Source organism: Ornithorhynchus anatinus, chromosome 14 (genome assembly GCF_004115215.2).
Source record: "Ornithorhynchus anatinus isolate Pmale09 chromosome 14, mOrnAna1.pri.v4, whole genome shotgun sequence".
NCBI classification, from domain to species: domain Eukaryota; kingdom Metazoa; phylum Chordata; class Mammalia; order Monotremata; family Ornithorhynchidae; genus Ornithorhynchus; species Ornithorhynchus anatinus.
The window spans coordinates 16,320,448-16,334,189 of NC_041741.1; the positions used below are offsets into that span (position 1 = coordinate 16,320,448).

Here is a 13,742-nt window from a genome sequence, read left to right on the forward strand (position 1 = left end):
ATATTAATATCCGAGGATCCACAGCTCATAAATAATCTCCATGCTGCGTATGCACCAAGATGGCCGACTAAGAGATACCTGGATTCTTTTCACGATGGCATCCTCAGAAAAACATCAATATATAGTTTTATTGAGCTCCTTTTCTCTGTAAAGCACAGTCCTGAGCCCTTCTCATTAAGAAGCTTGCAATATAATTAAAATTAAAGAAAATAATAATAATGATAATATGTTAAGCACTTGTTGTGTTGGAAGTCAAAAGGACCTGGGCTTCTAATCCCAGCTCTGCCATTTGTCTGCTGTGTGACCTGGTGCAAATCACTTCACTTTTTTGGGCCTCCGTTACTCATCTGTATAACAGGGATGAAGAGTATGAGCCCTATATGGGACAGGGACTGTGTCCAACTCGATTTGCTTGGATATACCCCAGTGCCTAGTACGGTGCCTGGCACATAGTAAACGCTCAACAAATACTAGAAAATAAACAAACAAACAAGGGATGGGAGTTCCAGGAAGGAGGGTGTAAGCCAGGGGCTCGGAGCGGGAGAAACAGTGTGGTTTAGTGCATGGGCCGGAGAGTCAGGGGAATACTGAGAATACCGGCACTGCCATTTGACTGCTGTGTGACCTTCAGCAAGTCACTTCACTTCTCTGTGCCTCAGTGACCTCACCTGTAAAATGGTGATTAAGACTGTGAGCCCCATGGAGACAGGAACTGTGTCCAACTAGCTTGGCTTGTATCTACCTCAGTGGTTAGGTCAGTGCCCGACACATCCTAAATGCTTAATACCATAAAAAAATTGTAAAAAGCACCGGGGCATACCAGTCAATAGTGTTTAATGAACACCTACTTTGTGCAGAGCTCTGTCCTGAGCCCTTGGGAGAGTACAGTGAAGGTAGAAGACACAATTCTTGCCTTCAAAAAGCTTGCAATCTTACAACAGTGATGATACTAATAATAATGGTAACAATGGTATTTGTTAAGCACTTGTTCTATTCCAAGCACTGTAAAAAGCACTGGGGCAGGTCAGTCAACTATATTTAATGAACACCAAACAGAAACACTGTACCACTGGCTTTAAAGTACTCAATCAGCTTACAAACTCCTACCTAATATCCCACCGGAATCCCATTTCTACTTCCTTTAATCACGGAACCCCAGTTCTAATTCTGTTGCCGCCATTTGTCTGCTGGGTGATGATGAGCATGGTGCTAACTTCTCTGGGCCTCAGTTTCCTCACCTCCCTCCCTCTTAGATTATGAGTCCCAAGTGGGACAGAGACTGCCTGTCTGTCCACATCAAACAGAAACTCCTCACCATTGGCTTTAAAGCATTCAATCAGTTAACCTACTCTGCGTTCCTCAATCTCATCTGTCTCTCCACCACCCTGCATCCTCCTTCTGGCCTGGAACTCTCGCTCCCTTCATATCTGACAGATCACAATTTTTCCTGCCTTCAAGACCTTACTAAAATCATCCCTCCTCCAAGAGGCCTTTTTTCAGCACTCATTTCCCCTGCTCCCTTTCCCTTCTGCATCATTTTTGCATTTAATAATAATAATAATAATGTTGGTATTTGTTAAGCAGTTACTATGTGCAGAGCACTGTTCTAAGCACTGGGGTAGATACAGGGTAATCAGGTTGTCCCACGTGAGGCTTACAGTCTTAATCCCCATTTTACAGATGAGGGAACTGGGGCCCATAGAAGTGATGCCCATAGTCACACAGCTGACAAGTGGCAGAGCCGGGATTCGAACCCATGACCTCTGACTCCCAAGCCCGTGCTCTTTGCACTGAGCCTCGCTGCTTCACATTTGGATGCGCCACCCTGTAACTATTTGATATTTACTCCTCCCTCGGCCCCACAGCACTAGTGGATAGAGATCAGGCCTGGGAGTCCGAAGGACCTGGGTTCTAAATCCCAGCTCTGCCATTTGTCTGCTGTGTAGTCTTGGGCAAGTCACTTCACTTCTCTAGCCCTCAGTTACCTAATCTGTAAAGCTGGGATGACGACTGTCTGTCCAACCTGATGATTATCTTATATCTACTCCACTGGTTAGAACAGTACATGAGACAAAGTAAGCACTTAACAAATATCATCCTAGGATGTCCATAATTTACTTTAATATCTGTCTCCCCCTCTAGACTGTAGGCGTCTTATGGACAGGGAATGTCTCCCACGTCTGTAGTACTGGACTCTCTGAAGCACTCAGTACAGTGCTCTGCACTCGGGAAAGCATTCAGTAAATACCACTGACTGATCAGTACAGTTCTCGGCACAGCATAAGTACTTAAGCCCGTGATTAGACCGTAAGCCCGTCAAACGGCAGGGACCGTCTCTATCTGTTGCTGACTTGTTCATTCCAAGCGCTTAGTACAGTGCTCTGCGCATAGTAAGCGCTCAATAAATACTATTGAATGAATACTTATAAAAAATACCACAATTATTAGTCCCCTCTCATTATCAGAATTTTGAACATTCCTCCAGTCGAAATCTTTCACAACTTCTTTCGTTTTGCTGCTTTATGATGAATAAGACTAATGGCTAAGCCTAGAATTCATCCTCTTCTGCTGACTGGGCATTTTCTCTGGATCCCTAGAATATTATTAGCCTTTTCTCAGGGAAGGAGGGAAACAGAGAGAAAACCTCTTGGGCTTCCACAGCTCAATGCTGCACGACAGTCATCCATTTATCCTATCGGTCTTAGGTAAAGGGAATTGTCCAGTTGAAGCCAGGTAGACGGAAATGACTCACATGAACAAGCCCACACTGGGGAAGCCACCAAGCCTAGAGAGGGATTGAGCCCGGGCCTGGAGGTCAGAGGACCTGGGTTCTAATCCCGGTTCCTCCACTTGCCTGCTGTGTGACCTTGGGCAAGTCACTTCACTTCTCTGGGCCTCTGTTTCCTCATTTGAAAAATGGGGATTCAACACTTGCTCTCCTTCGTACTTAGCCTGTGAGTCCCCTGTGGCATAGGGAACATATCCAGCTGGATTAACTAGCACAGGCCTGGGAGTCAGAAGGACATGGGTTCTAGTCCCACCTCTGCCACTAGTCTGCTAGGAGACCTTAGGTGAGTCACTGCACTTCTCTGTGCCTCAGTTACCTCATCTGGAAAATGGGGATTAAGACTGAGCCCCAAGTGTCCAACCTGATTAGTCTGTATCTACCCCAGCGCTTATCACAGTACTTGACACAGAGTACGGGCTAAACAAATACCATCATCATCATCTACCCCAAGGCTTAGAACAGTGCTAGACACTTGGATTTGAGACCTTGGGGTATTTGACATTCGCCCCAGTCTCAACCCCACGGCACTTATGTACGTATTTTCAATTACATATTATAAATTACATATTTATATTCATGTCTGCCTCCCCCTCTACACCGTAAGCTTGTTGTGGACAGGGAATGTATCCATTAACTCTCTCAAGTGCTTAGTACAGAGCTCTGCACATAATAAGCACTCAATATCGATCAACCGTATTTATTAAGCGATTATTGTAGTTACAGTGCTCGGTACTAAGTGCTTGGGAAAATACGATACATCATAGACACATTCCCTGCCCTAAATGAGCTTATAGTCAAGAGGCTAGAAAAAATTACTGAGGGAGTGGGGGAATAAAGGGTGCAAATCCAAGAGCAAGGACAACTCAGAAGGGAGCAGGAGAAGAGAAATGGGGGCCTAGTTGGGGAAAACCTCTTGGAGACGTGGCTTCATTATGGCTTTGAAGATTGGGAGAGTAATTGTCTGTCGGATATGAGGAGGGAGAGTGTTCCAGGCCGGAGGCAGGACGTGGGAGCGAGGTCAGCGGCGAGATAGATGAGATCAAAGTAGAACGAGTAGGTTGGCGTTAGGGGAATGAAATGTGTGGGTTGGTTTGAAGTAGGAGAGTGGCGAAGTGAGGTAGGAGGGGTCAAGGTGATTGAGGGCTTAAAGCAGACGGTAAGAACTTTCTTTTTGATGTGGAGGTGGATGGGCAACCACTGGAGGTCCTTAAGGAGTGGGGAAACACGGACTGAACGCTTCTTGTAGGAAAATGATCCAGAAAGCAGAGTAAAGTATGGGGAGAGACGGGAGGCAGGGAGGAAAAGGAGGCCAAGGCAGTAATCAAGGAGGAATAGGATAAGTCCTTGGATTAACACGGCAGCAGTTTGGATGGAGAGGAAAGGGAGGATTTTAGCAGTTTTCCGAAGGTTGAACTGCCGGGATTTGGCGACAGATTGACTATGTGGGTTGAATGAGAGAGATGAGTCAACCATAATGCCATGGTTAGGGGCTTGTGAGATGGGAAGGGTGGTGGTACTGTCTAAGTACAGTGACAGAATTTGGGTGGGAAGATGAGGACTTCTGTTTTGGACATGTTGAGTTTGAGGTGATGGCAGGACATCTAAGTAGAGATGTCTCGAAGGCAGGAGGAGATGTGAAGCTGCAGAGAGAGAGAGAGATCAGGGCTGGAGATGTGAATCTGGGAGGTTGCAGTGGTAGTTGAAGCCGTGGGAGCAAATGTGTTCTCCAAGGGAGTGGGTGTGGATGGAGAATAGAAGGGGATCCAAAACTGAGTCTTGAGGGACTCCCACAGATAGGGGTTGGGAGGCCGAAGAGGAACCCCAAGAGCTTAGTTCAATGCTCTGAACAATGTAAGCGCTCAATAAATATGATTGATTGAGCCCACAAAAGAGATTGAGAATGAGTGGCCAGAGAGATAGGAGGAGAGCCAGGAGAGGGCAGGGTCCTTGAAGCTGAGGTTGGATAATGTCTCCAGAAGAAAGGGGTGGTCCACCATATCAAATACCATTGATTTAAGGGTGTAACTAATTCCTTAAAAAAGGGTCCAGTTCAGACTCTGCCTGTCTGGTACCGGGGTAAGGAAAACAGCCTCATTTCAAGTCTGTCATCTAATGGCTTCCAGTCGCAGCCACTCAAGGAAGAGCTGAAATCAGTCAGACCTCCCCTTCTGTGACATGCAGGACTTCCGAGAAATAGCCTGACCAGAAGCCAGAGCTGGGAGGTCATCCCGGCTTCCTCCCCTCCAGTCTCACAAGTAGGATGAGAAGCAGTACAGCCCAGTGGCTAGAGCACAGGCCTGGGTGTCGGAAGGACCTGGGATCTAATCCCGGCTCCGCCACTTGCCTGCTGTGTGACCTTGAGCAAGTCACTTCTCTGGGCCTCGGTTACACCATCTGTAAAATGGGAATTAAGACTGGGAGTGCTATGTGGGACAGAGACTGTGTCCAACCTGAGTAGCTTGAATCGGGTTGGAACAGTGCCTAGCACATAGTAACCACTTAACAAATACCACAATTATTATTATTCCTCTTATTATTAATAATACATACCACTGCAAAAATAATAATAGCTTTGATACATTTTCCATTAAAAAAACCCCAGTCTAAATGCTTTTTATTCAATGTTAACCTATAGGGCAGGATTTAAATTTAGGTGTCATCACATTATTCGGGTCATTTCCACTCTCCCCTTACTGCCAGAAATTTTACCAAGTCTTAAAAAGTCAGCTTTCTTCCAGGCGGTGCCATGTGGGGGCAGGATGAAGATGACAAGTCGCCATGAATAATGCATCCCAACCCTGCAGAGAGACATTTAATCCATTCCCTTCTTGAAGGATAAAGAGAACTCTGGGCGGGGCAGCAGACCGATCAGACCTAGGGCCCAAAGCAATTGTTGAAGCAATCCCCTCTTCCTGAACCTCAAGAAGGACCCATATAATATGAGGACATCAAAATTTAAATCCTGCTCATTGGACTAACATTAAACAAAAGCATTTCGTGGTGGGCAGGGTGGATTTTTTGAGTGGCAAGCTTTAATTTGGAACCTAAACACTATTATTTCTGAGGATACAGGGGAAGAGGCCAGGATCTGCCTCTTAACTGTGCGGTCATCTTGGGCAAGGAAAGTGTCTATTGATTGTTACGTTGTATTCTCCAAAGCGCTTAGTATAGTGCTTTGCACACAGTAAGCATTCAATAAATATGACTGAATGAATGAGGCTGTCCAGAGGGACCCAGGGACAAAACACCCGAAATCACATGTCCGGTATGCAAATCACTGCGAGTGGGTGGCTGATCCCATTCTCAGAACTGGTCCTGGTGTAGAAATACTGCAGCAATAAAGAAATAGAGGGACATACACCTAACTAGTAATAATAATTGTGGTATATTTTAAACGTTCACTATGTGCCAGGCATTGTGCTAAGCACTGGGGTAGCTTCAAAGTAATCTGGTTGGACACAGTCCCTGACCCACGTGGGGTTCACAATCTCAATCTCCTTTTTACAGATGAGATAACTGAGGCACAGAAAAGCCTCAGTCTTAAGAAACAGGGAGAAGACGTGTTGCATCCCCATTTTACAGTTGAGGAAACTGAGGTACAGAGAAGTTAAGTGACTTGCCCAAAGGTCCCACAGTAAGCAATTGGCAGAGCCGGGATTACAACCCAGGTCTTCTGACTCCCAGGCCCAGGCTCTTTCAACTAGGCTTCCCAAGGTGGTGGTGAGATGGCTAATTCTCTATAATAATACTAATGATGGTATTTGTTAAGTGCTTACTATGTGCCAAGCACTGTTCTAAGCACTGGAGTAGATACAAGGTAATCAGGTTGTCCCAGGTGGGGCTCACATCTTAATCCCCATTTTACAAATGAGGTAACTGAGGAACAGAGAAGTTGTGATTTGTCCAAAGTCACACAGCTGACAAGTGGCGGAGTCAGGATTAGAACCCCTTTGACTCCCAAGCCTGTGCTCTTTCCACTAAGCCACGCTGCTTCTATACTACGCCAGACAGTTAAGAACAGCAGGGCCTTATGTGCCTGGCACTTTGTAAGTGCTTAACAAATGATAATTTTTAAAAAAATCCAATAGGAAAGACAGTTTAGGGAGAAATGGCCCAATCCATTGTATGAACTCTGGTCCTCCTAGGAGTGAAATTTACACATAAGATGACAGTGAATCCAGCAGAGATGACATCCATTTGTAGTTCCACACCAAGCAGCCTGACAGACCTGAAATGGCTTTTCCTTCCGTGAGAAACCACCAAATTTCCTTCAGCTTCTGCCTCTCCTGAGAAGCCCAGACTTGGATGAACTAATGTCCATCCATAGTCAATCAAAATCAATCAATGGTACTTCCTGAGCACTCATTTGGTGCAGAGCCCTGTCCTAAGCATTTAGGAGAATATAATCTCCTAGACTCGATCCCTGCTCACAAGGAGCTTATATCCTAGAGGACGAATTTACTTTATCACCAACCTCGCAACCAGTCAAACCATAGCATTTATCGAGTGTACACCGGGTTCAGTGCACTGTACTAAGCGCTTGGGAGAGTAAAAAACAACTGAGAGTTGGGAGACATGCTCCGCATCCACAAGAAGCTTACAGTCTAGAGGAGGACCACACAATCACGAACCTTGTAATCCCTCAATCCTTAATATTTACCAAGTGTCTACTGTGTGCAGAGTTCTGTACGGAGCGCTTGGGATAAGGCTGACAATCTTTGCCCTCCAGGAGACTAACGTTTAGTTTACAGTATTGCATGAGAAATGACTGTAAGTTTGTCGTAGGCAGGGAATGCGTCTGTTTATTGTTATATTGTACTCTCCCAAGTGCTTAGTACAGTGCTCTGCACACACTAAGCACTCGATAAATACGACTGAATGAATGAATGAGCCAAGAATGAATGACCCAGACATCCTTGGAAATATCAACTTTCACTCTCTTCCAGGCCGCACCACCCGAAGTCCCATTTTAACAAGTTTTGTTTCTCCCAAGCAAAGTTGCAAATTAGTATATATACAGGTGAGGTGATTTAGAAGGACATAAAGCACTTTTCCAGCCAACGTAATTTTGAAATCCATGCAGTGCCTCTGGCCAGAGCAGAGAGGCACACTTCTCGTTTCCTATCAGAGAATGCCGAACACATAACTAGAAACCAGATTACAGCTTGCTAAGGAAATGAAAAATGACCCACACTAAAAATTCTTCAGAAAATATTCATTTTCTGCATCAAAACGAGCACACGTACAAAAAGGGTCTGGGCTGGAGAAGGCTTTCCAGGCGTTCTTCATTCAGACTGTAAACTTGTTATGGGCAGGGAATATGTCGGCTAAATCCATAGTAATAATAATATGGTATTTGTTAAGCACTTACTACATGTCAAGCACTGTACTAAGTGCTGTACTAATCAGGTTGGACACAGTCCCTGTTCGAGTTGGGGCTCACAGTCTCAAGCCCCACTTTACAGATGAGGTCACTGAGGCACAGAGAAGTTAAGTGACTTCGACAAGGTCACACAGCAGATGAGTGATGGAGCTGGGATTAGAAACCAGGTCCTTCTGAATCCCACATCCATGCTCTACCCCCAGGCCACGTTGTATTGTACTTTCCCAAGTGCTTAGTACGGTGCTCAGCACATAGTAAAAGCTCAATACCATCGATTAATTGATTGATAGAAACTCCTTGTGGAACGTATCTACTGATTCTGTTGTACTGTACTCTCCCAAGAGCTTAGAACAGTGCTCTGCACATAATAAGTGCTCAGTAAATACCATTGATTGCCTCATTCCTCACACTCTGCCACAATAGCTAACTATAATTTATTTTTGTGTCTGCCTGACTACATTGTAAGATCCTTAATAATACCGCTTATGGCATTTCTTAAGCGCTTACTCTGTGCCAGGCACTGTACTACGTGTTGAGGCAGATACTAGATCATCAGGTCCCACACGGGGCTCACAGTCTAAGTAGGAGGTAGAACAGGGATTGAATCCCCGTTTTGCAAATGAGGGGAATGAGACACAGAGAAGTGAATTGGATTGCCCAAGGACACCAGCAGGTAAGTGGCAGATCTGGAATTGGAACCCAAGTCCTCTGGCTCCCAGGCCTGTGCTCTTTCTACTAAGCCACCCTGCTTCCTTGGAGGACAGGGATCACTTCTACCAATGACACAGAACCATGCTCTCTTGAGAGTTTTGTACAGTGCTCTGCACCCAGTAAGCACTCAATTCCATTTTGATTGATTGCCTGACCCATCACCCAATAAGCACTCAATAAATACCATTTTGATTGACTGCCTGACCCATCAATCCCCATCTGGGGGACTCCACAGGCATGGATCCCAAGGTCTTCAATCGTATTTACTGAGCGTTTACTCTGTGCAGATCACTATACTAAACTTTTGGCAGAGTAAAATACAACAGAGTTGGTAGACACTTTCCCTGCCCACAATGAGCAGACAGTCTAAAGGGGACTGTAATAAAACAATTTTTTTAAAAAAATCATAATTGTGATATTTAAGTACTTATTGTATGCCAAGAGCTGCAGTAGAAACAATCCAATCAGAGCGGACACAGTCCCAAACCCACATGGGGCTCGCAGTCTGAAGGGAAGAAAGACTAGCCATTTCATCCCTCTTTTCCTAATGAAGAGACTGAGGCCCAGAGAAGGGAAGTGACTTGGTTCAAGGTCACCCAGCAGGCAAGCGGGGGAGCCGGCATTAGAACTCGGGACTCCCGACCCTCAGCCCCGTGATCTTTCCACTAGGGCCCGCTGCCACTCCCCTGCAGAGAGAATGAGCTCTTTGCTCGCCGCGGGTTCACACTCACTGGGCCCCTACAGCGTCGCAAATCGGTGAAAAGAACGCAAATTCAACTGCAGGTCTACCTGGGATGCTCTGTCTCCTCACAGCCAGTGCTCCGTCGGGTGGCTTTGTCTGGTTGGAAGATTTAGTGTAGGGACTCTCATCTGAAAAGGCACAACGGAGGGGGAGGTTAATGTCCATCCTGACCTGGGCCCGGCGAAGACTCTGACACTCCCCATCTCCAGACTCCACCCCAAGATCCTTCCGTTCGGATCCCAAACCCAAGAAGGAAGGAAGATGAGAGACAGAATGGGTTAGTGGAGGATGATCAAATCTGGCAGGGTGTTGTAGAGCACTCTCCTAAGTGCTTAACACAGTGCTCTGCTCACAGTAAGCACTCAATACATATGATGGACTGACTGGAAATAATCCATTTATCCTGGGGTTCCCCTCTCAAGGGCTTCAGTCCCACTGGGGCCATCGGCATCAGTGGCATTTCTCGAGCCCTTAGTATGTGCAGAGCACTGTATTAAGCGCTTGCGAGAGAACAATGCAATAGAGTGGGTGGGCAGACACGTTCTCTACCCACAGGCTAGAGGATGAACATCCCTTCCAGAAGGCCAGGAAGAGGATGGGTGTTTGGGGAAAACTTCTGTTCAGAACTTTCCATATCAATCCCATTTATTAAGTGCTTATTGTGTGCCGAGCACTGTATTAAGCATTTGGGAGAGTACACATCAATTGAATTGGTAGACACGTTCCCTGGCCACAACGAGCTACTGGGGAAGCCTAAGTGAAGTCAATGAATCTAAGGGGGAGGGCAAGGAAGAGGGGTGTAGACTGCCTTTCCCAGTAATGATAAAAGAGAGCTGTGTGACAATGATAAAAGAGAGCTGTGTGACCTTGGACAAGTCACTTAACTTCTCTGTGCCTCAGTTCCCCCATCTGTAAAACTGGGAGTAAATCCTACTCCCACCTACTCAGACAGTGAGCCTTATGGGGTGGCAGGGACTGTGTCCAACCTTATTATATATCTATCCTAGAGTTTAGAACAGTGCTTGGCACATCATAGGTGCTCAATAAATACCATTGATGATGATTGTGAAGATGAAGGAGTCAGGGAAAGCCTCTGCAAGGGCTCAGAAGGGATTTGAGACTCTGGACGAGGTGAAGTAGAAAAAGAAATGAAAAAGGGAGGGAGGGACAGGCAGCATGGCCTATTGGAAAGAGCCCAGGCCTGGAAGTCAGAAGGATCTGGGCTCTAATCCTGGATCCACCACTTGTCTGCTGTGTGACCTTGGGCCAGCCTCTTCACTTCTCTGTGCCTCAGGGACCTCATCTGGAAAATGGGGATTAGGACTGTGAGCCCCACACGGGGGATTGTGTCCAACCTGACTAGTTTGTAATCTACCCCAGTGCCTAGTACAGTGCCAGGCACATAGTAAGTGCTTAACAAATATCATTTAAATAAAAGGGGGGAAAGGGGCTGCAGGTGAAGGGTCTTCTAGGCCTGAGCTGGATCCTCCTATCTGAAAGAGACGTCAGATCTGGAGTGGCTAGGTCAGAACAGATGCCAATTTCAGCAGCTGGGTGCTCAGTGAATGCTTTGTGCTGAAGAGAAGCAGAAGTAACAAGAAACGGGTTACGGTCTGGAGCGGGCAATCAGAAGCCGGAAAGAGATTTGGCAGGAGGACGAAAAGGATGGAAACAAGAAACACAGACAGAAGGTGTCTTCTGGGGAGACATCAACAGTTAAGGCTTGGAGAAGTCAAGACTTTGAGGGAAAGATGAGTTAAACAGAGATTACTGAGTGAAAGAGGATTTGGGGTGGAATACTTATGAAGAGTTTTAGGCATTTTTCTTCGAGAGAGAATAAACTAACAGAACTAGGGCTACAACAAGACCAGTGCCTACAGGATAAGGTGACTTGGAGAGATGCTGAAAAGACCGGAAGCGTGGAAGGGCGGACCTGCATATTGTACATTCCCTTACGGTAATCACGGAAGTCTGGGAAGAGAAGGAATTTGTCCTGAGAAGCAGTGTGGCCTAATGAAAAGAGCACGGGCCTGGGAGTCAGTGGACCCGGGTTCTTATCCCGGCTCTGCCAATTGCTTGCTGGGTGACCTGGTCAAGTCCTTTCAATTCTCTGAGCCTTTGTTTCCTCAACTGGAAAATGGGGATTCAATCCCCATTTTCCCTACTAGACTGTGAGTCCTACGTGAAACAGCGACTGTGTCCAACTTAATTTCTTATACCTCCCCATCACAAAAAGCAGTGTTTTGACACATAGTAAGGGCTTAATAAATGCCATAAAAAATAATCTGATAAGGGAACAAATCTTTCAACTAAAACAGAAGAGGAGGGCCCTTCCTGGTTGGGATTGAACAGCCAAAGGGATGAAAAGATATGCCAGAGGAGTCATCCTTAAAATATCTGTGCCTAAGTGGAATTGATGTCACAGAAAAATCTAGCCAATGGCCCAGGGAGAATGGAGGGGGCTCAATGGTCCTTGCGGGCCATAACGGACAGGATTTTATGGGAAATAATTAAAAGATTAGAAAATGATCTTGTGGAGCAAACTATTAACCACTACGAGGAACTAATTCAGAAACAAAACTGAATCATCTGAACACATTAATTCACCGAACTAAGTGGTTCATGCTTCAAAAATCGAGATACCAAATTCCCCTCAGGATGCACTAAAGGTTGGTCCGATCCCCTAGTACTTATTACAACGAACAAGAGACGTATAAGCAATAACACAAAAGACAGGATTAAGGAAATCACAAAGACAATCGGGTGAGGAAAAAAAATAAATCGTACTTCCTCAGGCATGCTGCATGCTTTCTTTGAGATATGGTTTCAATAATTTCCAAGCTGGAAACCATCATTTTTTCGATTCCCAACTCGACCTGCATCAAAACACATTTCTTCTTGACTCTCATCTTTACATCTAAAGATCTATAGCTAATCTCATCTCATCTTGACTCTCTGCCGTCTTCGACGGCTTTCTAAACTCTACCTTCTCCAAGGAATTTTACTTGAAAACACCCCATGAGATATCTCCTGGGTCATAACATTCCCCAAGACCTCTAAGCACTCTTAGATCAATCAATTGTATTTACTGAGCCCTTACTCTGTGCAGAGCACTGTACTAAGGACTTGGTAGAGTACAATGCAACAGAATTAGCGGACATGTTCTTACTCTTAGAGTTTACCCTCCCAAAGTCTGCACACAGTAGGCGCTCAATAAATAAGACTGACATGTTTCACTCTGCTGTCCAAATCATTTTTCTAAAATAAAGTTCAGTCTACGTCTCCCCTCTTCCTAAGAATCTCCAGCAGTTGCCCATCCATTTCTGTATCAGTAGAAACTCCTTACCATCAACTTGAAGGCACTCAATCGGCTTTCCCCCTCCTAGCTTCACTGCTCTCCTACTCCAGCCCAGCCCACACACTATACCAGTTTTCTCACTATGCCTCTATCTTGCCACCACCTATTTCCCACATCCTCCCTCTGGCCTGGAACTCCCTCTCCCTCCACCAAACCACTACTCTCTCCACCTTCACGGCCTTATTAAGGTCACAACTCTTCCAGAAGGCCTTCCCCTATTAAGTCCCCTTTTCCTCGATTCCTGCATACAGTAAGCGCTCAATAAATATGACTGAATCAATGTGTGCAGAGCACCGTACTGAGCGCTCGGAAGGTACAGTTCAGCAACGAATAGAAACAATCCCTAACAACGGGCTCACAGTCTAGAAAGGGGGAGACAAAGCAAAACAAGTAGACAGCATCAATAGCATCAATATAAACAGAATTATAGATACATGCCCATCATTAATAAAATAAGTAGAATAATAAAATTATGTATACATATATATACACAGGTCCTGTGGGGCAGGGAAGGGGGTAGAGCAGACAGAGGGAGTAGGGGCGATCTAGAGGGGAGAAGCAGAGGAAAAGTGGGGCTCAGTCTGCGAAGGCCTCCTGGAGGAGGTGAGCTTTCAGTAGGGCTTTGAAGTGGGGGGAGTGTGCTAGTTATGCGCTTGGATCTGTACCCTTAGTATTTACCCCATCCTCAGCCCCAAATCACCCTATTTTCATATCTGTAAATTATTCATTTACGTTACTGTGCGCCTCTCCATCTAGTCTC

The 13,742-nt window shown here is 45.7% G+C and overlaps 1 protein-coding gene across 9 annotated transcripts in view; it reads right to left on the reverse strand.

Moving 5' to 3' along the window:
- Positions 1–13,742, reverse strand: part of GRIP1 (glutamate receptor interacting protein 1) — a 295,062-nt gene that overhangs the window by 74,862 nt on the left and 206,458 nt on the right. For all 9 annotated transcript variants that reach the window (XM_029078767.2, XM_039914128.1, XM_039914131.1 and 6 more), the window contains exon 2: positions 9,672–9,752. In XM_029078767.2, coding sequence (XP_028934600.1) covers positions 9,672–9,752 — 81 coding nt within the window. The remainder of the gene's footprint in view (positions 1–9,671; positions 9,753–13,742) is intronic.